Here is a 26,018-nt window from a genome sequence, read left to right on the forward strand (position 1 = left end):
GAGGCTGGAAAGTGATTTAACATTAGCAGAGAATGGTTGCCTAAAGGTGAAGATTGGAAACCGAGAAAATTTATTTTTTAGACAGAAGATTGTGATCTGGTTTACTTCTGTGGAAAAAAAAATGTCTAAAGACAGGTATAAAGTGTCAGGATGTAGAACATAGAACACTACAGCACAAATAGGCCCTTCGGCCCACGAGTTGCGCCGATCACATCAACTCCTATCTATAACCCCCAATCCCATAAAACCCCATATACTCATCCAGAAGTCTTTTAAAAGACCCCAGCGAGTTCGCCTCCACCACCACTGACGGCAGTCGATTCCATTCACTCACCACCCTCTGAGTGAAAAACATCACTTCTGTACTTGCCTCCCCGCACCTTAAACCTGTGTCCTCTCGTAGCGACCATTTCAACCCGGGGAAATAGCCTTTGAGAATCCACCCTATCTATTCCTCTCAACATTTTATAAACCTCTATCAGGTCGCCTCTCAACCTACGTCTCTCCAGGGAAAAGAGACCCAGTTCCCTCAACCTAACTTCATAAGGCATGCCTCCCAGTCCAGGCGACATCCTTGTAAATCTCCTCTGTACCCTTTCAATGTGATTACTCAGTGTTACTATCCATAGCTGAACTTTATGTCCAGTGGAAAAATAGAATGGATATGCGAGCACGGGCCACACCTTTACCAAAGAGAAAACAAGTTATTGCCTTGGCATTGTTACTTCCTGACAAAAGCAAAATCAACAGCAAACTATTTTGTGATCTGGATGCCTGTCAGTTGGATGCTGATAAGGGTTTGGATATCTTTTTCATGGGTAAAATTTATGAGAAAAAAGATCTACTGAATGTGTTTTGAAGCATGATCAGACTTTAATAGATTTAGAAAGACGGTGATTATTCTATTGGCGAATATATATTATGAACTTTAATTGATTTTATCAAATATTGCCAAAACTAAATTTGGAAATTTCTTGTTCAGTGCTTGCTTTGAAATAAAACAGAAAATGCTGCAAAAGCCAAGCATAGAACATAGAACATTACAGTGCAGTACAGGCCCTTTGGCCTTCGATGTTGTGCTGACCTGTGAAACCAATCTAAAGCCCATCTAACCTACACTATTCCAATATCATCCATATGTTTATCCAATGCCATTTAAATACCCTTAATGTTGGCAAGCCCACTACTGTTGCAGGCAGGGCATTCCTTGCCTTTACTACTCTCTGAGTAAAGAACCTACCTCTGACATCAGTTCTATATTTATCACCCCTCAATTTAAAGCTATGTCCCCTCATGCTAGCCATCTCCATCCAAGAAAAAAGGCTCTCACTGTCCACCCTATCTAATCCATTGATCATCTTACATGCCTCTATTAAGTCACCTCTTAACCTTCTCTCCAACGAAAACAGCCTCAAGTCCTTCAGCCTTTCCTCATATCAGGCAACATCCTGGTAAATCTCCTCTGCACCCTTTCCAATGCTTCCACATCCTATAATGTGGTGACCAGAACTATACGCAATACTCCAAGTGCGGCTGCTCCAGAGTTTTGTACAACTGCAACATGACCTCATGGCTCCAAAACTCAATCCCTCTACCAATAAAGCTAACACAGCGTATGCCTTCTTAACAACCCTATCGACCTGGGTGCCAACTTTCAGGGATCTATGCACATGGACGCTGAGATCTCTCTGCTCAACCACACTACCAAGTAATTTACCATTGGCCTAGTACTCTGTATTCCTGTTACTCCTTCCAAAGTGAATCACTTCACACTTTTCCGCATTAAACTCCATTTCCACCTCTCAGCTCAGCTCTGCAGCTTATCTGTGTCCCTCTGTAACCTGCAACATCCTTCCGCACTGTCCACAACTCCACCGACTTTAGTGTCATCCGCAAATTTACTAACCCATCCTCCTACGTCCTCATCCAGGTCATTTATAAAAATGACAAACAGCAGTGGCCCCAAAACAGATCCTTGCAGTACACCACTAGTAACTGAACTCCAGGATGAATGTTTCCCATTAACCATCACCCTCTGTCTTCTTACAGCTAGCCAATTTCTGATCCAAACTGCTAAACCACCCTCAATCCCATGCCTCCATATCTTCTGCAATAGCTTACCGTTGGGAACCTTATCAAACGCTTTACTGAAATACGCTACATCAACAGTTTTACCCTCATCCACCTCTTTGGTCACCTTCTCAAAAAACTTAATAAGGTTTGTGAGGCACGACCTACCCTTCACAAAACCGTGTTGACTATCCCTAATCAAATTATTCCTTTCTAGATGTTTATAAGTCTTATCTCTTATAATCCTTTCCAAAACTTTTCCCACAACAGAAGTTACCAGGGTTGTCTCTACTCCCCCTCTTGAACAAGGGGACAACGTTTGCTATCCTCCAGTCTTCTGGCACTATTCCTGTAGACAACGATGACCTAAAGATCAAAGCTAAAGGCTCTGCAATCTCCTCCCTAGCCTCCCAGAGAATCCTAGGGTAAATCCCATCTGGTCCAGGGGACTTATCTATTTTCATACTTTCCAGAATTGCTAACACGTCCTTCTTATGAATCTCAATCCCATCTAGTCTAATAGCTTGTATGTCAGTATTTTCCTCGACAACATTGTCTTTTTCCTGTGTGAATACCGATGAAAAATATTCATTTAGCGCCTCTTCTATCTCTTCGGACTCCACGCACAACTTCCCACTACTGTCCTTGACTGACCCTAATCTTACCCTAGTCATTCTTTTATTCCTGACTTACCTATAGAAAGCTTTAGGGTTTTCCTTGATCCTACCTGCCAGAAACTGCTCATGTCCCCTCCTGGCTCCTCTTAGATCTCTCTTTAGGTGCTTTCTGGCTAACTCTCAAGCACCCTAACTGAGCTTTCATGTCTCATCTTGACATAAGTCTCCTTCTTCCTCTTCACAAGTTTTTCAACCTCTTTAGTAAACTACGGTTCCCTTGCTTGACCACTTCCTCCCTGCCTGTCAGGTACATACTTATCAAGGACATGCAGTAGCTGTTCCTTGAACAAACTCCACATTTCAATTGTACCCATCCTCTGCAGTTTCCTTCTACATCCTATGCATCCTAAATCTTGCCTAATCGCATCATAATTTCCTTTCCCCCAGCTATAACTCTTGCCCAACAGTATATACCTATCCCTTTCCGTCGCTAATGTAAACGTAACTGAGTTGTGGTCACTATCACCAAAGTGTTCACTTATTTCCAAATCTAACACCTGGTCTGGTTTATTACCCAGTACCAAATCCAACTTGGCCTCGCCTCTTGTTGGCCTACCAACATATATGTCAGGAAACCCTCCTGCACACATTGGACAAAAACTGACCCATCTAAAGTACTCAAACTGTGGTTTTTCCAATCAATATTTGTAAAGTTAAAGTCCCCCATGACAACTACCCTGTAACTTTCACTCCTATCCAAAATCATCTTTGCAATCCTTTCCTCTACATCTCTGGAACTTTTCGGAGGCCTATAGAAAACTCCCAATGAGGTGACCTCTCCTTTCCTGATTCTAACCTCAGCCTATATTACGTCAGTAGACGAGTCCTCATCAAATGTCCTTTCTGCAGATATGGCAGTCTCTGTGGAGAGAGAAACAGACTTAACACTTCGAGTCCGTAAGACTCTTCTTTAGGGCAGGGCTTTGAAATTGTTGGTGATGCTAAAGTGTCGCGTGTGGATAGACTCCTGGTCTTGGAGTTGGATTCTTAAAAAGAGACATGCTTTTGGATCAATGTCTGATGCTTTAAATATATTGCTGGGAAAGCTGTCACTTCTAGTAGCCTTTGTGTCACAATTGCGACAGTCGGTGGTGTCACAGAGGATGAAGGACTGTATGATCACCGCCTTTAAAAGTTGTTCAGATATGGGGTGTAGGCATCAGTGCAACAGAAAACTTGCTAACAAAGGAAATGAGAATGAATACGTTCTTGGCGAACCTTGCAGCTGACAGGATTGGAGTACTAATGGAGTACTATCAAGGGCAGGAGTCTTAGTAGTGTTGAAGAGCTGAAGGATCTTGGGGTCCAGGTCCACAGGACTCTTAAATCGGCCTCGCAGGTGGGGGATGTGGTCAAGAAGGCGTATGGTGTACTGGCCTTCATTAATCGAGGGATTGAGTTTAGGAGTCGGGAGGTAACGCTGCAACTTTATAAGACCCTTGTCAGTACTTGGAGTACTGTGCGCAGTTCTGGTTGCCTCACTATAGGAAGGATGTAGAAGCTATTGAGAGGGTACAGAGGAGATTTACAAGGATGTTGCCTGGATTGGGAGGCATGCCTTATGAAGATAGGTTGAGGGAGCTGGGACTCTTCTCCCTGGAGAGACGAAGGTTGAGAGGTGACCTGATAGAGGATTATAAAATGTTGAGAGGAATAGATAGGGTGGATTCTCAGAGGCTATTTCCCCGGGTTGAAATGGTCGCTACGAGAGGACACAGATTTAAGGTGCGGGGAGGCAAGTACAGAAGTGATGTTAGGGGTAAGTTTTTCACTCAGAGGGTGGTGAGTGAATGGAATCGGCTGCCGTCAGTGGTGATGGAGGCGAACTCGCTGGGGTCTTTTAAAAGACTTCTGGATGAGTATATGGGATTTAGTGGGATTGGGGGTTATAGATAGGTCTATGGATTGGTAGGTGTTGATGTGATCGGCGCAACTCGTGGGCCAAAGGGCCTGTTTGTGCTGTAGTGTTCTATGTTCTATGAATGAGTCCTGGGAACAGTTAACAGGCATTTCAGTTGGGATCTAAAATACGATAATGCGGCAAATTGTCCAAAGTGGAAGAACATAGTTTTTGAAAGCATGCATGAGTCAGAAAGCTTGGAAGTTGATAACCTTGGATCAGCTGGAAGGAATTGTACTGGTCACAGGCTTCTGCCAGTAATGACTAGTAGCCGTGGATTCATTTAATTGCACTGTGTTGGATAGTGGTTACATGACAGTCGCATGTGTAATTGATTGTTTCAAATGTTATTTAGGTTCAACCAATAGTAAGGATCATTCACTCAGTATTAAACATCAAAGTAAGATCAGGGAATATGAATATTTTGTTTGGTTTGGGTTCGGAGCTGACAATAACACTGAGGTCATTGAAAAGAATAGCATGGATAAGCCACTTTATTAGTACAGATGTGATATCCAACGAAAGATACCATTGCCACTGAGCAAGCCTTCCATGAAAAAGGCACAAATGAAACTGACATGGAACATGATAAAGCAATTATTGGAAAGTCAGTAGATTTGTAATTTACCCAAATCAGGGCACTGTTACATTTCTTTACCGAAACCTTGCATCAGGATGTCAAATAATAGCATTAGGTGACAGGAATTTCAGAGAAAAAAAATTGTCTTGAATTTACACCTCTTGTTCCAGATTAAACTATACTAAATTGGTATATTTATACTAAGGAATACAAGGATGATTGACATTGAGTACAGAAAGCACATTGAAGAGATTACTAAAGATTTTGATATATGCAAAAAGCATTGAAGTCCAATTGTAGGCCTGTTGTGGGAAGTGGATGTTGCTGACGAGGCCAGAATTTGTTGCTCATCCCTAATTGCTTTTAAACTGCTTACCAGGCTATTTCAGAGAGCAGGCAAGAGTAAACCACATTGCTGTGTGTTTGGAGTCACATAGACTCCAGACCAGATAAACACGGCAGATTTTCTTCTGTTACAAGATTGCATGTTGCCTCATGAAGGGGTCTAAAGCTTTGTGTGGTTGAATGATAACTGGTTATTGATAACAGACAACTAGATACATATATGTATACATAGGATTAGTCTATCTTCATGTTGACTTCTCCCAGCCTTGCTACTACTACTACATTCAACTACTCCCACATTCAACTACTCCCATGTGACTGTCTATCGTAATGGGGGCTAGTCCTATATTAGCTCGAAAAGTCCCAAACATCTTGATACTAAATGTTTCCTAAAGGACATCGTGAAACAAATGGGTTTTTACAAGAATTAATGATAGTTGCCATGGTCACCATTACTGAGACTAGATTTCAAATCCAAATTTATTAATTGAATTTTAATCCCACCAGCCATGATAGGTTTGAACCAATGTCCCCAAGAATTAGCCTGGACCTTTTGGATTACAAGTCTAGTGTCATTAGCACTACACCACCATCACCCTGCCTCCATATTGTAAGTTTCTCATTAACATAAGGGTTTATGAAATATTGGCTAAAGATAAAATGATTGTAAATAAAGTCAGAGTAAAATGGGTGGGGATGGGACTGGGAGCACCGACTAACTTGCAGACTGACAATGGGAGGGGTGTTTACCAGTGCTGAGTTTAGAGACATGTGAAAATATGAACATTATTATGAACACTGTAGTTTAAAGTCCTTTCAGAAATGGATTCTGAAAGAAATCACACAGTGATCAGTGAGATATTCCATACGTTCTTAGTCGATTTAGCAAACAGCAGGCTAACATTTGCACTGGTGTGGGCAGTCCATGCAAATAATTCACTTCAATTGATTTGGCATTGTAGTTTGTATCACTTGGTCTGTGGGGTGGGATCGCAAAATACCTTCTGTAATGTGTCCTGACCCTATAAGGGACGATAATAAGTTCCACTTTATCTGAGCATTTGGGTAGCCTACATCCAGGAAAAAGTTTCAAGAGAAAATTCAGTGACCTTTAAGGCATCACATAAGACTGTCCAAAATAAATTTTAATCCTAGGGATTTAGCGAACAATAAGAGGAGAGAGTCCGAAAGAGTGGAGAGGCTGGTAAGGTGATAGGCTGTGATGGAAAGACATGGTGGTCAAACTATTAAAATCCATTCATCTTAGTTAATCATTAGAAACTTCCAGAAATTGAGCAATTAGCAGGAGATGGTGAGGCATCCTGCACTTTACACTTATATGTTCAACAATTATGAGGAGTAGAATATGGTAGATAATGGGATGGATGACAGTAGACAAAGTGATACTGATGCACAGAACAGGGCTCTCATACCCAAATGACAACAGTCTAAAGTCAGTACCAGGGTGACGTATGTACCAGAAGGGGGCAGTGAATGGAACAATGTGACTATTGTACGAAGAGCAGAGAAAGCCACCAGCAAATTCAAACATTGTCTAAATGTCCAAGATGATGGCCAAAGAGATAATAAGTGAGGTGGAACAATGGAGAGCAAGAAAGTGCAGTGAACGTTCCTGTATTGGGTATGGGGATGACTCTGTCAATAGGAAGCGGTCATGGAGTGATGACATAACCTCTGACCATGGGAGGAAGAGATTCAGGAGCAATAATCTAGAAAGAGATAGAAGTACAAGTCAAGGCTTGTAGCTTGATTAGTCACATGAAAGAACAAGGACTACAGAACAGTCTAGGAAAACTACTAGAAATAAAAACCCTAATGACAGCGAAGCTTTGTTGGTTGCAAACAATTAATAGGTATTTTAATAAAAGGATAAACAAAAAGAATTGGATAGTTGAAAGGAATTTCGGACTGCTCTGAAGCGCCAGATAGGGGACAGTCAATCCTGACCTATATATGGAAAAAAGTATTCCTAGACAGGACATAGTAGGCCTCAGTGTTCTCAGGTTTTGAAGAGAGGATTGGCGATCATGATATTAGAGGGGCCTCCCCCATTGCAGTTAAAGTAATCTTAAGAATTTCCTTAGCTCTGTTGGCCATGTATTTGTGCGAATGTAGGTCAATCAATATAAGAGCTGCGTATTTGTAGCGTGAAAAATTTCAGAGAAGGGTTTTTGAAACTACCTAAATAAATGAGCGATGGCGAAAGGAAGCTAGTAATTAAACAAATGCATTTATGGATTAAATGAGGCATCAAGGGTATGGTATTTTTCAGTTATGTCTGCCTTGCTGGAAGTAGGCTGTATTTAATTGAAAGTAGATCCAGCATTGTTTTGCTGGTAATGATAAAGAATGACTCTTGGGAAACTTTGATGCACAGCGATAATTTTACATGGGGAGTTTCTGCAGAATTTGAGCAATTTGTTACATATATGATCTGTAACAGGAGAATTAAGATTGGAAGTCAGGCTTCAGGAAGCTCTAAATATAAAGGCCTAGATGTTAATCAGAAGTTGTTGGAAGTAACCTTGAATCAACAATCATGTCTAGAAAGTGCTACATGAATACTGATAAATCAGGCTAGTTTATCACAGAAAGATGATCTTGTATCCAAAGAAGTAACAGCAATTAAAAAGCTTAATTGGACAGTTCAACTGGCTGAGGTCAGACAAAGACTCAATGCCAGTTATGGCACATTGGAACTTAGTACTGTGAGCAAACACGCTACTCAACGATTGAGGAGGTTTTGAGGACAAATAAATCATTAAATAAACTAAATTTGGGGGAAATGTGTGATCCCGTTTATCTGCTTGGTTGACCCAAAGGATAGGAAACAAATCTTTTCTGGTGATGCTTCCCATGTGGATCTTTTGAATTGGTTCAAAATATTCTAGGTGAATAAAAATGGCAAGTGTTGTCCCTTGGCCTCGAAAGCCAAGAAAATAAAAAGGGTGATTAAAAGCACCCTAGCCACAGGAACACTGACTTTAGCAGAAATGATAGAAACGCAATCATAATCATCAAACATTTTGAGGGAAATCCTACTCGAGACATTCTGAAAAATGTTTGCTTGTTGAATACATGTCGATCAGCGTTCTGTACGGGATCATGAACATTCAAACAAAACTGAGAAAAGGCTAAGGATTCACATTGTCAATATAAAAGCAATGTTAAAGTGGAAAGAGACCTCGAAAATAATGAAGGTCAACACACAAGTCACCAATTATTGGACTGCTTTATAAAAGAAATGCTGGAGGTCCTTGAAGAGGGATATCTTTTGATGGATTCAAAGAAACTTGGAAAAACAATTTTTCTCTTTGATTTGTTTTGTAACCATTTGTGTTGTCTTTTTTTGGCTGAATAAAGGGAGGGTATCTGAAAGTGGTATAGAATATTAAGAAGCGTAGGTGAAAGGCATTGTTTAATTAAGTACCTGGAGCATTTATACAGAGAGACTGCTGGGATAATGTGGGGAGAACAGGTAGGAAGCAGACATACGTACTGCTGCATTATATACAAACAAATTTATTAGTAAGAAAGGTGCTATGTTTCATACTTCAGTTGGTTTGGGATTGAGTGCCTTCAGTGCGTCAGGCAAGTTAAAATTCAGCCCATTGTCTTTTATTTGTACCAAAAATGTATTTGCAAAGCAGGTTAAAATCTTCCCTGTCACATTTAACATTTAAAGTCAGTGGAACATCGTTATAAAAGTGACTCATAAAGGTTGCGGATGACAGATATTTTGATCGTGGAATGCAAACTGTAGACAGTGAAATAAAGCTGAGCCAAACCAACATTTTGTAAGGGTTTGAACACTAAACTATTTGAATTTCTTTTTAGGTTTTTATTTTTAGTGGAAAATGGAAACTTGGCACTGAGTCAACTTTTCCGTTTGCCATGAAGCTGAATGCACAGAGTGATGATTCGAATACTTTTGAGATTTGTCCTGAAATTCATTTGGCTTGGATTTGATGTAAAGCTGTTCACTCATGTGTAATACAAGTACACTTCTGATGTGTTTTATCTGCTTTATTTAATACAAATGCTGTTGAAAAATTAATTGGAGTGAAATTGCTCTATTCATGTACCTATCTTTTGTATTAATTAATAACTAGATCAGTGTTCAGCATTAATATTCCTCTTGAAAACATTTTGGACTATATTTTGTTGCTGCTTTGCCAACCAGAAATTGCATTTGCATCATAATTGGTGATTTATGTGTTATTGAGGCATGTGAACCATGCATCATGTTCCTTTTTTGTATTAAAAGAGCATATTATGCTTTTAGTAAGTTACTGGATTAGGAGCAAATCATACAATATCATCATGCAATTTTTTACTTCAGAGGTTACCTGGGACTCGGTCTGGCACCTAGAAGTTACATTAAAAATAGCGCTATGCCAAATTGAGGTAGAAAGATTTTATCATTATGATATGAAACTATGAAGCTGGGCTAGCGCTTAATATAAAAAAGGATAGCAAGAGTTTTTATAAATATATAAAAAGGAAGAGGCTGGCTAGGGTGAACGTTGGACCCTTGGAGGATGAGAAGGGGGACTTAGTGGGAGGGGATGGGGATATGGCTGAGGTCTTGAATAGCTTTTTTGTTTCGGTCTTCACAGAGGAGGACGTGAATAATTTGCCGGGTGTTAGAGATGGAAAGGTGGTAGGACTGGAGGGTCTCAATGACATTACTGTTACTAGAGAGGCGGTGCTCGACAGACTGGAGGGGCTGATTGTGGACAAGTCCCCAGGACCGGATGGAATGCATCCGAGGGTTCTGAAAGAAATGGCGGAGGTGATAGTGGATGCCTTGGTGGTTATTTTCCAGACGTCGCTGGATTCCGGGGAAGTGCCGGAAGATTGGAAAACGGCTAATGTTACGCCGTTGTTTAAGAAGGGTGCCAGGCAAAAGGCAGGGAATTATAGGCCGGTTAGTTTAACGTCTGTTGTAGGTAAAATGTTAGAATCCGTCATCAAGGAGGAAATAGCGAGGCATCTTGAGGGGAATTGCTTGATAGAGCAGACGCAGCACGGTTTTGTTAAAGGGAAGTCATGTCTGACAAATTTACTGGAGTTCTATAACGATGTGTCTAGGGCGGTGGATAGAGGCGAGCTGGTGGATGTGGTCTTTCTTGATTTTCAGAAGGCGTTTGACAAGGTACCTCACAAGAGGTTATTGCAGAAGGTCGAGGGACATGAAGTTGGGGGTAGGGTGTTAGCGTGGATAGAGGATTGGTTGTCAAATAGGAGGCAGAGAGTGGGGGTCAATGGGTGCTATTCGGATTGGCGGTTGGTGACTAGTGGAATGCCCCAGGGGTCGGTGCTGGGGCCTCAGCTATTTACCATTTATATAGATGATCTGGAGGAGGGAACAGAGTGTATGGTGTCGAAATTTGCTGATGACACCAAGATTGGTGGAACGGCAAATTGTGCGGAGGGAGTGGAGAGTCTGCAGAAGGATCTAGATAGGCTGGGCGAATGGGCCAGGAACTGGCAAATGGAATTTAATGTTGGCAAGTGCGAGATGGTCCACTTTGGTAGGAATAATGGTAGGAAGGATTATTACTTACGTGGCGAAAAACTGCAGCAGGCGACGGTGCAGAGGGACCTCGGGGTCCTTGTGCATGAGTCGCAAAAACCCAGCTTGCAGGTGCAGCAGGTGGTCAGGAAGGCGAATGGGATGCTGGCCTTCATAGCGAGGGGGATTGAATATAAAAGTAGGGAGGTCTTGCTGCGGCTGTATTGGGCATTGGTGAGGCCGCAGCTGGAGTACTGTGTGCAGTTTTGGGCGCCGTACTTACGCAGGGATATTTTGGCCTTGGAGGGAGTGCAGAGGAGGTTTACTAGGCTGATACCGGAGTTGAGGGGGTTGAGCTATGAGAAGAGGCTGAATAAACTAGGCTTGTACTCGTTAGAGTTTAGAAGAATGAGGGGAGATCTCATTGAGACGTATAAGATGATGAATGGGATGGATAGGATAGAGGTGGAGAGACTCTTCCCGCTCAGAAAGGACAGTAGGACTAGGGGGCACAGCCTCAAGATAAAGGGGGGGGCGGTTTAGAACAGAGTTGAGGAAGAACTTCTTCACTCAAAGGGTGGTGAATCTCTGGAATTCTCTGCCCGTTGAAGTGGTGGAGGCTACCTTGCTAAATATTTTTAAGACGCGGGTTGATGGGTTTTTGATAAGAGAGGGGATTAAGGGTTATGGGGAGAGGGCGGGAATGTGGAACTGAGCCATGACAGATCAGCCATGACCTTATTGAATGGCGGGGCAGGCTCGAAGGGCTAGATGGCCTACTCCTGCTCTTATTTCTTATGTTCTTATATAACAGTGTTGTAATTAACTTACTGAAACTGAGGGATGTGACCAAACTTTGAAGTTGTGATTGATTGAGCTCGAAGTGGATTTGTGTTTTGCGTATTTTATATTTTTTTCTTTTTGTTCTTTTGATTTCTGTGAACTGGGTTCTTCTAAGGAAGGCGGACACATCTATTTTACATAAGTGTTTTCAAGGAGATTAGCAGATGCAAAACTCACATTTGGACATGTTTATCTCTCCCTATTTGTGAATTTATATGATGCCTTTGCTGACATCAAGACACCCCAAAATGCTTTCCAGCCAACAAACTAATTTTGAAATATATTCGCTATTATTTTACAGGAATCAACTGAGCTTCACTTTACCACTCCCTCAATGATAGCCAACTTTACAACTTCCTCAATGACAAACCAAAGCTGGATTTATATTTAAGAATGGCTGCCTCAAGTACTGTTTCAATATTGGCTTTTATTTCTGCAACTGTAGAAAATGCCTTGTTTTATCTTGTTAGGGTCTGCTGAGAGAAGCTGCGTAGAAAAAGTTACATTAAAACTGCAAGCCACAGCTAGCTGGCAATGACTGGGACCTTCCCCAGTGACGGTGGAATGCTCATGCAACATTAGGTGGCTCAATTTGTTCTGGTTTCCTACAATATAGCTGCTTTGAATAGCAAGTTGTTAGGTTTTAGGCCGCCGACAGTGGCAACATTGTCATGGATTGAAAGCACCTGTTTGGCCGATACACACTGCTTTTGGCAGAATATGCACTCCTGTTTACATTCATAGATTTGAAGCAGAATTGCAGAGCAGCTGAATATGGGTGCGCTGTAACCTTCCTTTGTGAGGAATGGAGATGAGAGCTTACGCTCTTCCATTCAGCAGCAATAGAATGTTGATCAGTTAAAATCCATTTTCATTGGCAGCCATTGTTGTTAATTATATGTATTGCAAGGAAATTCTTTTACCCATATGACTTCCAATATTGCTATGCTGAAATTGATGAACATGATGTGGAGATGCTGGCTTTGGACTGGGGTAAACACAGTAAGAAGTCTCACAACACCAGATTAAAGTCAAACAGGTTTATTTGGTAGCACAAGATTTTGGAGTGTTGCTTCTTCTTCAGGTGAGCGAGGAATTGTGTTCACAAACAGGGCATATATAGACACAAATTCAATTTACAAGCTAATGTTTGGAATGCAAGTCTTAACAGGTAATCGAAGCTTGAAGGTGCAGACAATGTGAGTGGAGAGAAGGTTAAGCACAGGTTGAAGAGGTGTGTATCGTCTTCAGCCAGGACAGTTAGTACGATTTTGCAAGCCCAGACAAGTTGTGAGGGTTACAGGTAGTGTGACATGAACCCAAGATCCCGGTTGAGGCTCTTCTCATGTGTGCGGGACTTGGCTATCAGTTTCTGCTTGGTGATTCTGATTCTGCATTGTCATGTCATGAAGGCCACCATGGAGAACACTTACCTGAAGATCACGGTCATTCAGTCACGGGCAGTCAGCCTCTGATCTTCAGGAAAGCGTTCTCCATGGCAGCCTTCACGACACACAACAGTGCAGAATCGCTGAGCAGAAACTGATAGCTAAGTTCCTCATGCATGAGGATGGCCTCAACCGGAATCTTGGGTTCATGTCACACTATCTGTAACCCCCATGACTTGCCTGGGCTTGCAAAATCTCTCTAACTGTCCTAGCTGGAGACAATACACATTTCTTTAATCTGTGCTTAACCTTCTCTCCACTCACATTGTCTGTACCTTTAAGACTTGATTATCTGTAAACACTTGCATTCCAACCATTATCTTGTAAACTGAGTGTGTGTCTGTACATGCCCTGTTTGTGAATAGAACTCTCACTCACCTGAAGAAGCAGTGACACTCTGAAAGCTTATGCTACCAAATAAACCTGTTGGACTTTAACCTAGTGTTGTGAGACTTCTTACTGAAATTGCTGAAGACAGGGTTCTACAAAGCAAGTACACTAATTTATATTCCCATGATAACTGCTGTTACTACAGGGGAAGCTGGATAAATGTATGATGGGGAAAGAACAGGATACATTGATGGAGTGACGAGAAGTTAGTTGGGCAAGCATTGTATGGGGGCGTACAAACCTTTTGGGATGGATTCGGTGCTGTAAAATTCTACATACATTGTTTAAGATAAATGCAAAGTAACTTTTATTTTGTTCAGTGATTGGAGAATAATGATTTCAACAAACAATTTAGTCATTGCACTGCTGGTCTTTTTAAGTTAGCTGATAAGCATTCTGGCTGTGATTTAGAAAATATTACAGCTGGTCGTGGCTTGTTTATGTTACTGAACTATGATTGTGGGGGAACAAGCACATATTTGAGATTGTACTTCTGCCATTGAAGACAGCAATGTCACTTCATGTTATAGTCCTAGAGCCAAAATGTAGCTGCAATCGAATTTGTGGGGAGAAAAACCTAAGATTCTAATTTATCGTGCTGACTCTCCCCTGTTTCATCCATGTTGGTTTTGATTCTGAAGTGGTAATGGCAGTGAAACTGTCAGCACTTGCCATCGTTATTCCATTGAAACTCACTGTAACTTCTGGAGTCCACACATGCAGAACAATGCAGAAATCCAGAAGCTGGTGTTATGGATTGTATGCTTCTCCGGTGGGTGTGCTGTTGAGCTACCTTAAGAGCGTAGGCAAGTAAACAATCCTATGAATTGATGAGAACTTCATCTTCCACTTTTATTTTATTAGAAACGCCATTGAAAATGTTTTTGTTTTGAATGAAGGACAGCTGGGTATTTAATGGTGTACCGACTTCGTAATTATTGTTAAAAAGTCCTCATTCTCCCTAACTTTATATTTAAATAGCATCTACCTGACAATGTGGAGAATAGCTCAGGTCTGCCTGCCCACAAATAGCAGAACAAATCCAACTTGGCCAGTTCTTGCCCTATCAGTTAATTCATAATTATCAGCAAAGTGATGGACATTGCTATCAAGCGGCACTTATTCAGCAATAACCTGCTCACTGACACTCAGCTCGGGTTTTGCCAGGTGCATTCAGCTTTTGACCTCATTACAGCCTTGGTTCAAATATGAACAAAAGATCTGAACTCCAGAGGTGAGGTAAGAGTGACTGCCATTGACATCATGACAACATTTTGCCAAGTGTGACATCAAGCAACCAGAGCAAAACTGGAGCCGTTGGGAATTGGGAAAGATGCTTCTATTGGTGGAGTCATTCCTAGCACAAAGGAAGATGGTTGTGGTGATTGGAAGTCAGTCATCATCGTTCCAGGACTTCACTGCAGGAATTCCCCAGGATGGTGTCCTAGGCCCAACCATCTTCAGCTGCTTCATTAATTATCTTCCCACCATCACAAGGCCAGAAGTGGGAATACTCGCTGATGAATGCTCAGTGCCATTTACAACTCCTCATATACTGAAGCAATCCATGTCCTTATGCAACAAGACCTGGACAACATTCAGGCTTGGCTGAACAGGTGGCAAGTACCCTTCATACCAGGCAATGATCATCTCCAACAAAAAAATCTAACCATCATCCCTTGACGTTCAAAGGAATTACTATCACTGGTAATCACTAATGGAATCCTCCATTATTAACATCCTGGGGTTTCCATTGACCAGAAACTGAACTGGACTAAAAATACTGTGGCTACCAGAGCAGATCAGAGGCTAGGAATCCTGCAGTGAGTAATTTGCCTCCTGACTCCTCAGAGTCTGTTCACCATCTATTAGGGACAAATTGGGAGTATGTTTGAATAGTCTCCCCTTGCCTGAATAGGTGCAGCTCCAACAACATTCAAGAATCTTGGTACCATCCAGGAGAAAGTAGCTGTTTGATTGGCACCCCATCCACAAACACCCACTCTCTCCTCTACTGATGCACAGTGGCAGCAATCTACAAAGTGCATTTCAGCAACTCTCAGATGGCCTTTGTATAGCTTGTTCGTCTGTGCACCCCACTGTGAGGTTATCACTGTTCCTTCAGGGACAAAAAAGAAAAAGTTTCATGAATACTGGTAGGTAACTCCTTTTGTTGCGGGTCACAGACAGACACGGAACCCGCCATTTAAAAGGTCTTTGTCCTTTTTTTTTATAATTTTAGAAATAGCTATGGGATATCTATAACATACACATTCATACATTTATCGTAAAAATATCCAAGGTGAGGTCTTAGTCCACTCACAATTCCAGTCAATACATACTAACATTGGATCCTGTTTCATTTTTGTAGTTGGTAACTTATTAAATATTCCATGTTCGGTATGACTGTGTTTATTCCACAAAATGTAAACTTGTCTTCCTCTAAACTTTTGATAAATTTATCTGAGTAAAATGGATTGGGGTTTAATGGAAGTGTAAATTACGGTTGCATTTCTTTACTGTCACATTTTATTTACTTATAAGACTCCCATCCTGGCCATGTGTGGAGTTTTTCAACATCCGTGAAATTTCATTTCAAAATTGTGGCATATCTCAAAATAAAATGTCTTTGGTCTCTGATCGGCTTGAGTAAACTGTGGATCTCAGATGTACAACAGTCTGGCTCAGCTGATTTTTTTGGTTATGTTTCTGTATAAGTGAGGTTCCTTTCACTGTATGAGTGAGTATTATACACCCAAGATAAGTGTAAACTAAAAAGAATACGCAGAATCTCTCGGTTCTTAATTTAATCGCAATTTGCAAACAATTTCTGTGTGTTCTATTCACAGTCTCTTGTATGGTTTCAGTTAACACAGAGTGTTGTAAATTACAGGAGTGATTATGACCGTGTGTCTATATTTATATAAGCATGCAATCCTAATTGTATTGCTCCTACATCAGAATAATTCAGCAGCATGCTTAATGTATTGAAAAAGTATATATTTTTCTGATTGAAAGACATTGAACAGAATGAACACAATCTTTGAGTAGTTTGTAATGATTCCTTCCCTTATTTCTCCATGACCTTTAAGTAAGCAATTCAGGAGGAGGGAAGAAAATGTCTGAAGAAAAAGGCTGGCAGGCTGTACCAATCAAAATTGAAAGAATCGATGAAGAAGCTGAAACAAGCAACGCAGCTAATGTGCAGGACTTTGATATATATAGTGCCATGGAATGGAAAAATGGAGTGGGTACCTTACCTGGCAGTGACCTAAAGGTATGCATCATTAATTTGAGTTTTAAGTTTTCAAGTCTTTAATTTTTCCAATGCAAGTTTTTGGATGCAATAATTACAGCGACAGTAAACTTTCCCCTTCGAACAATCAGAAAAATGTACAGACTCAAGCTGTCTATGTAGCAAATTAAAGAATAGGATAAAAAAAACAAATAATCAATGAATATTATAGGCCAGGTTATTCAGCTAAAATCTATGATGTAGTATTTATTAAGGAAACAACGCCATTCAGAATTTACTGATACTGTTGGTTTGGCTGGTGTTTGGGAGTAGTGGCATCTGCTGCTTGGAGCTACTCCTATCAAGGGAACTGCTGTCATGGTACGTCACACTTGTCTGTCTTGTGCCATCCTCACATATCCACTATAGCTCATCTAACATCCGTCATCCAACAACACCTGGGCCCACCCTTTGTTCTGCTGCCCTCCACTTTGCCCTTTAGTTCTGATCAAATGGCTTGCTGAAATTTATTTTCTGGAAGTCATTTTTTAGAGTTCTGTCTGCTCCTGCAATTTCAATCACCTCAGCATTTGTCTTTTGTATATGGAATTTTCAGCACACTCCTCAGCATCCACGTTTCAAAGGCATCCATTTCTTTCCACACATCTTACTGCATCTTCTGAGGCACACAGGAAAGTAGATAGAATATAGCATCTTGTGAATTTTTTCCTCATTAAAAGTTTGAATTTTCTTGTTAACGCATCCTTCACCTTCAAAAAATTATTTCTGGCTATCATCATATCTACCATCTGCAGTTATGATTTGTCTTAAACTGACAAACTTATCGACCAGTTCCAGTGTTGTATCATCCACTTCAGTCGTCATTGCGGTTTCTTCTAATGTAGTCCTTTTAAGTACCATAGTTTCTGTCATTTTGATGTTCGTGCTCAATCCATATTCTAAACTTGTGGATTCTACTTGTTCTATGATATTTTGGAGGGCCTCTTTTGATTCTGTAAGTAATGCTGTGTTGACAGTGTACTGTAAATTTGCTACGTTCCTGCCTCCAATTTATACCCCACATACGCCTAATTCTCTGAAGATTTGTTCTGTGTACAGATTGAATAATTTTGTTAACAGTATGGCCTTTTCACACTCGTCACTTGAAATAATGGCAATAGCAGGGTGAGGTACACTGCCATCCCTTCACCTGTGTGCACTTACTAGAAAGTCAGCTTGGTAGATATAGTTACAGTTGAATTCCATTATTGTCTAAATGACTCAGAGCTATACACCAGCAACTTTTCTATGTTTATAACTGAAGGTGATAAGTAACTGCAAAATCTCATCAATATGGGTTAAACTTGAAGCTTTGTTTGTTTACAAGTCATTTTTTTGAGGTTGACTTTGAACTTGATGCTTTGCCCGAACAGTAAATGTGATGCCATTAAACTACCATTGAGCATATGATGTGTATGGCAATAATGGGGACTCGGTTCAAAAGTGTGGTATTCATTACTTTTGGAGATAAGGGTCAGAATTTTATGTTGCTCAGGCAGGTGTGAGTCCAACTTGGAAGAGCATAAAATTGTGTGACAGGATGTTGGGTGCATGTTCTGATACCATTGTGCCCTTGTGCGATATTTTGGTTGGTGGACATGAGTCAGAAGTACGTCTGTCGACAATCAGGAAGTCCATTTAAATGAATTAACCAGCGGTTGACAGGCCAATTTTTACACTTTCAACCTCGATCCAGGCAGGATGAAAGTCAGGGCTCTGATTAAATTAATAAATATGTCTGAGGACTAAGGCCTGTGTATGATTATGCTCCTTCGACACTTGTGGCATAGTTTTTCTACTGATCTTCATGTTTTAAAAATCAGCAGGTCCTCGATAGCTCAACAGTGGCTGTCCCCACTGAGGGAGCACATTGGAAATGCCACCTGTTGTTTGGGTGCATAACCTCCTCCTGCCCTCCCCCAGAGCTTTGAACCGTTTGTAGTGCATGTTTCATGCCGCATGGCCATTAATTGGCCAGCCAGCATAATATCATGCTAACAATGTAGTCTTGGGTGAGAGCGGATATCACATCCGCTCTCACCTGCACTGACTTTGGATGCTCCCCGCATATAAAATTAACACTGAGATGATCAGGAAAACATGGGGAAGAAAGAGGAGGGATGGCAGTATAGACTGGAGAGAAGATATCCTCGATGGGTCAAAGACTGAATCTTAAGAAACAACCGAGGTACCGTCACACTACTGGGTGTATTCCAGAGGCAACCAACTAGTGAGAAAGATGCAGTGGAACAAATCTTCAAGGAAATTACAGAGAAGCTCAAGAACCAAAGAATGGTTATAATGGAAGACTAATCATCCAAAGACAAACTGTGATAGTAATAATGTAAAAGACAATGAGGTGGTAGTGAGAAACCTTGTGAAGTGCATTCAGGAGAATCTTGTAAATCAGTATGTTTCTAACCCATCAAGAAAATTGACATTGCTGGATCTGGCAATTGAAGTGGGCCAAGTGGGCTCAATGCCAGCAGGGGAGCACTTAAGGGACAGCGATCATAGTATAGTAAGTTGTAGGTAGCTGCGGAAAAGGACATGGAGGTTTCCTGATCATTAAATAATTGATTGGAAAAAGACTAATTAGAATTAGGTGAGAATAAATCTTGCCCATTGGAATTCTTAAAAAAAGCAAAATAACATGAATACTGGAAATCTGAAATAAAAATAAAGTACAGAAATACCCCGGCCAGGCAGTGCTGTGGTGAGAGAAACAGATCAATGACCTTTCATGAGAAATGGGAGAAGTTAGCAACAGAGATTTTAAGCAACTGAGGGAAGGGGTGTTGGAAGAAGAACCAAACAGAAAGTTTGCAATAAATGGAAAGACAGAAAAGATTAAATGACAATAGAGATGGTGGTGCAGGGCTAAAGGGTTTGGTAATGGAACAAAACCAAAAGATATGCCCAGAAGAGATGTGATTGGCAGCATGATAAACAACTGCCATCTGTAAGCAAAATCAAAGGAGAAGCAAGAGTAAAACTTGCAAATAAAAAGGGAACAAAATAGAGCAGAAGTTATGGTCTGAAATGGCTTGGAGGAAACAGAATGGGCGAGAGCAGAAGTGAAGGAAATGGATTAGATGTTGACTACGGTGGAGCATGCACTTTGTTTAGAGAGAAAGGAATGGTTTGGAAGATTACGTGTTCAGAACAGATGTGACTGACCCAGAAAAATGAGGAGAAAGGAATAAAGTTCTTATGGGAAGCACTGTGAGAGGAATTGTAGGTAAGGTAGTCAGTGGGTTATAGCAGAAAATGCTGCAAATACCCAAGGTCAGACACAAACTGAAGAGCCAAACAAAAATATTTGGCCTACCTGTGGCATTTTCCGGAGGCAACTCATCATTGGCCGCCAGTGAGTTTTTCGGTCCCACCAATGTCAGTAGTGTTTTGCGTGGCTCGCTGTCCCATCGCAGGGGATATGCTGCAAGGGGTTGTATTTGGTGAGACAGAAGATCCTACCAGTGGGAGGAACCAGAAAATTCTACTCGATACTTCAGGTTGATGATGACCTATCAGCTGTTCTGATGTAACATTTTAAAACCTGCACTTCTGATATACCCCTTGGTCATATGCGGATTAATTAAAGAAATCCAGCAAAGGGTTGTTGAAGGCAAATTGTGTTAATTGAGTTTTTTGATCCCTGCCTTGATGTGGAGGATAAAGGTGTTTGCAAAAAAAGCCACATAATTGACTTGCCAGCGAGGCTGAATAATCTGTGGAATAAAAGGCACAATGACAGTTTGCTGAGTGACAGGAAACAGGATGGTAAATGGTTGCTTTTGACCTGGAGGAAAGTATACAGTGGAGTTCACAGAAGTTGGTATTACAACGTCTGCTTTTCTTCATTTATGTTAATGACCTGGACTTTGGGTGCACATTTGCAAAATAGGCAGATAATGTAAAACTTGGCTGGATGATGAACCATGAGGAGGATGGTGATGACAAAGACAGGCTGGAATAATGGGTGGAAATGTCGCAGACGAACTAATGCAGAGAAGTTTTCTTAGGAAGAATGTGGAGAGGCAATATTAAATAAAGGTTTCAGTTTAAAGGGGGTGCAGAAGCTGAGACCTAGGAGGAAGTGTGCATAGATATTGGTATCAGGGTGCGTTGAGAAAGTTGCTGCTAAATAGACTTTATAAATAGAGGCATGGTGTGCAAAATCAGGAAATTCTGGCAAACACGATTAACATCCTGATTCTGCCTCAACTGGAGCATTTGTCTAGCTCTGGATACTTTGCTTTTGGGAAGATATGAAGGCAATAGAAAAGGTGCACGATTGACATGAAAGAAAAAGCATTTTTATGCAGTGAGTACTTGGGATCTGGATAGTACTACCTGAGAATGTGGCTGAGACAGATTAAATTGTGGCTTGCAGAATGGAATTGGATAATTACCTGAAGAGAGAACATTTGTCAGGCTATGGGGAAAGGATGGGAAGTGGCATTAAATGAGTTGTTCTTGCAGAAGGCCAGCATAAATAAGATCGTTTTCTGTGTTTGTAACCATTTTATGATTCTATAGTTGTATTAGTTGCTGTGAGTTACGCAGAACTTCATTATGTAAACTGTAAATGTGGGTATATTCACGATTGGCCTGTTGGTCTTGTTTATAGTAGTACAGTTACAGATTTGTAGCTGAACCATGGAAACTGATCAGGTTAAGAAGCTAGTTATTAAATTGGGTTGTTTAGAATAACACTTCTATTACTTGATATCAACATTGGTTTGGAGTACAGAGCGAGGTAGTCACGAGAGGCAGACAGCTGATTGATGCAAGCACTCACCTGTTTTTGCTATGAGCTGAAGTCACCATGTTTGTCATGTAGATTCTGCCCCTAAACCCAAAACTAACTTGAATTATAAATCCCAAAAGTTGCCATGAGACTATACCCCTTTTGTTGAAAATATGAATTTTCAACCTTCAGCTGACTGGAAATTTTGCAGTTTGAACTGAGATGGAGCAAATTGCTTAAACGTGCAAGGCCACATTCTGAGGTGTAGGTGAGAAACAAAACACATCACCCTCAAGGGAAGTGTGAAGAGAGTGACATTTCCTGTAATCTAGACACTCAGTGAAACTCATAACTGTCTCAGGAAGGGACATTAAAAATGCAAAGTACTGGATATTGAAACAATGGCTGCCACAGACACATCCCCAAAACCTCTTGGAAATACGTAATGGATGAATTATTTCAAACCAAGACTGCCCAGTTGCTTCAAAGAGATTGCAAGTGACACAGTGTCAAGAAATTATTCAGCAGAGGAAATGGGCTGAAGATTGCTATTTCTCCCCCTCTTTCTTTTGGAACACAAGCAATTGAGAAGCGAACGGTACCAGAAATTTGTCAACAAACTGAGATCTTGTAATGACTGTAACAACTTCTACATCCAAGAAATGAGTAAAGCAAGTTGGCCGCAGCATTTTAAAGTCTGCGCCTTGAGGACAATCAAAGGACTTGATCAATTATTATTTTACCTTTCCTTTTTGGACTTTAACTCCCTTTATTTATGATTTGTTTGTGTGTGTGTGTGTGTGTATGCATACGTACATGTGTGTGTAACTGAGGAGGTTAAATGGAAGGGAGCCGGTTAATCCTTTCTCACCTGGTTACAAAGCACAGTGGCCCTTATTCTAAATTGACCTTATGTAGTAAATTTTTAGGGTTTTAATGATAATCTAGCAGCACAGATCACATGCCTATAATAGAATCTATCTGATTTTGTAGCCAATGCAATGGAAATCAGACGCTGTCTGGAGTAATAGCATGCAGGCCAACTCAGAGGAATACTGCTTTGACACAGTACTGAAGTTGGAAACTTGCAGGTGTGAATCAAGAGTTTTTGCTGATGAATGGGGAAAGCAGCATGGAGGGCAGCTCAACAGAGGACAGGTTGCATAACTTACTGAACTCGGCAGTTGGGTAGATGAGAGAACTTGGTGTGGTGGGGTGGACAAGAGAGGAATTGAGCATCATCAAGACCTGAAACATGTAGTCTAGAGTCATTAATTAGGTATGCAGGTATGAGGTTGGTTGTTGAGTCCTAAGGTTCCTTTTTCTCTAAATTGGGAGAGAGTTTAAACTAATACCAAGGAAATAAGAACTGTGTTCAATTAGCTTAACTAGTTAAACTACTTAGAGTCAGAGAGATATCCAGCACCAAAACAGGCCCTTTGGCCCAACTTGTCCATGCTGACCAGGTTTCCGAAACTTGTTCCGTTTGCAGTGGTTGGCCCATAAAATATAATTACAAGTTATTGTTGAGTGATATTTCTGAATGAGAACCCTAATTAATTAAATAAAATATAATACAGATTACCGGGCTGGTCATGTGTTACATCTGTAGCATGTGGGGCTGGTGGACACCAGTGTGATCCACAGGAGTCACATCTACAGTAACTGTCTCAAGAAACTTAGCTCAGAGTTAATGAGCTGGTGTCTGAACTTAAGACACTGCAATGCATCAGTGAGAGTGAGAATTACCTGGATACTTGCTGGAGAAAGTCACACTGCTTTGGTTGGGCAGGTCAGATTTAGTCTGTGATCAGAGACGGGATATAACTGAGTGAAGCAGGTATAGAATCCAGAAGGAAACAATGAAGGAATCTCAGCCCTCGCACTTGTCCAACAGCTTTGATGTTCCTGCAGCTCCTGTGGATGAGAACAGGGACTGCAGGGAAAATGAGCAATCTGACTATAGCAACATGATATAGGGCATTCAGGTTGATGGAGTACAAATTAATGTAGTTGCAGTAAGAGACAGGATAGGTAAGGGGATAGATATTGTTTTCGGCAGCATTGAGTAGGAGTCCAGGCTGTTTTTGCCTCTTCAGTACCATGGCTAAGGACATCAGGAGGGCTGCAGAATACTGCAGTAAATATGGATCGGTGTGTCCTTGTGCATGAGTCTCATAAAGTTAGCATGCAGGTACAACAAGTATTGAGGAAGGCAAATGGAATATTGACCTTTATTGCAGGGAGGATGAAGTTTAAATGTAAAGGAAGCCTCATTATAACTGTACAGGGTATTGGTGAGACCATACCTCAAATACTCAGACCTGTTTGGTCCCCGACCAAAGGAGGGATTCACTTGCATTGAAAGCAGTCATGAGAAATTTCACTAGGCTGATTCCTGGGATGGAAGTGTTGTCCTATGAGGTTGAGCAAGTTGGGCCTATATTCATTGAAGTTTAGAAGAATGAGAGGTGGTTTTATTGAAATACAAGATTCTGAGGGGGTGTGACAAAGCAGATGCTGAAAGGATAATTTCTTCATGGGGGAGCTTAGAAGTTGGGGGCACAGATCAAGTATAAAGGTCTCTAAATTAAGACAGAAATGTCAAGAACATAAGAACATAAGAAACAGGAGCAGGAGTAGGCCATCTAGTCCTTCAAGCCTGCCCTGCCATTCAATAAGATCATGGCTGAAGTGGATCAGTTCCACTTTCCCGCTCTCTCCCCATAACCCTTAATTCCCTTGTCTGTCAAAAACCTATCTACCCGTGACTTAAATATATTTAGCGAGGTAGCCTCCACCACTTCAACGGGCAGAGAATTCCAGAGATTCACCACCCTTTGAGTGAAGAAGTTCCACCTCAACTCCGATCTAAACTGCTCCCCCCTTATCTTGAGGCTGTGCCCTCTAGTTCTGCTATCCTTTCTAAGTGGGAAGAATCTCTCTACCCTATCCATCCCTTTCATTATCTTTGATCTTTGAGGAATTCCTTCTCAAAAGATTGTTAACCTCAACTCCAGCGAATATGGAGGCTGCGTCATTGAATATGCTGAAGATTGAGTTCCAGATTTTTGATCAACAGGAGAACCTAGAATGCTGGGTGGCAGGCAGGAAAGTGGGGTTGAGGGCAAATTCAGATCAGCCACGGTCTTATTGAATAGTGGAGTAGGCTGAGGGACCAAATGGCCTACACTTCCTCCATCTTGTGTTCTTGTGTATCATCTCAGTGATGAAAGTAAAAAATGACTCCTAATGCTTGCCATAGAAATGGGGCTGCTGACATGGTGGAATCTAGTAAAATAAAAAAACTTAATGACATTAAAAATTATGTCACTGTAACTTTTTTTGTCTCCTTCTCTGTTCATACTCGCCCATCCACCCCAACATTTTACTTTCGCTTTTCCCCTCGGAAAATGCAGGTATGATTCATGCTTGGGTTTCTACCAATTTCATCCCATGCTGAACATCAGTAGTCATAGCGAGTAGCTAATGATACCTTGCTTTTGGATTTCCTGTGTGCTCCATCTTTGCTTCTGCCTCCATCTCCTATCATGACTAAAATTGCAAATTTGGCATCTGTGGTTTTGTAGTTGTGAATTGACTTACTTTATGACATAAATAGCAAGGCTTTCCACTGGAGTTACACTGACTCCCTGTGATCATGCAGTAGCAATTTCTTTGGCAGTTCCATGACCAGCTATTGTAGTTCTCCAATGAAAGATTTACATTAACCAGTGTATTTCCTTTCATTTGCAACATGACATTGGTGAGCACCAGAATGTCTGCACTGTAGCATTCAGGGTTGTGATGCCAATGTACAAAGGATTTAACAATACAAGGGACTGTTTGTCTGGCAGTAAGCTGCATTGGTCAGTTCATTGCATGGGTTAAGTTTTTTTTAAAGCTTTTCTGAGTTGTTAATTTCAGGGCTATATGCATTTTTCACCCATTTCTGGGAAGCGTGCCTTAAATATGTGAAACTGCTGACTCTGGAAAATCAACTGGGGTCAGTAGAAGATCTTTGGAGTTGCAAAAACAAAGCCTGGATGCTGTGCATCTTAAACATACAGAATTATTTTCAAACATCTGAAACTGTGCTTCGTATTTCTGAATAGATCAGCTTTAATGCAGAAAGCTCCCTCTCCCAATCAGATTTCCCACAATAATTGGTGCATGTT

At 41.1% G+C, this 26,018-nt stretch overlaps 1 protein-coding gene across 1 annotated transcript in view; it reads left to right on the top strand.

Moving 5' to 3' along the window:
* The window catches only part of LOC145346986 (lethal(3)malignant brain tumor-like protein 4), a 329,699-nt gene that overhangs the window by 16,991 nt on the left and 286,690 nt on the right, over nucleotides 1-26,018 (top strand). The window contains exon 4 of the mRNA XM_080194871.1: nucleotides 16,885-17,069. Coding sequence (XP_080050997.1) covers nucleotides 16,885-17,069 — 185 coding nt within the window. The remainder of the gene's footprint in view (nucleotides 1-16,884; nucleotides 17,070-26,018) is intronic.

The sequence above is a fragment of the Carcharhinus amblyrhynchos genome, chromosome 8 (genome assembly GCF_965287045.1).
Source record: "Carcharhinus amblyrhynchos chromosome 8, sCarAmb.v2.hapA, whole genome shotgun sequence".
Lineage (NCBI taxonomy): Eukaryota > Metazoa > Chordata > Chondrichthyes > Carcharhiniformes > Carcharhinidae > Carcharhinus > Carcharhinus amblyrhynchos.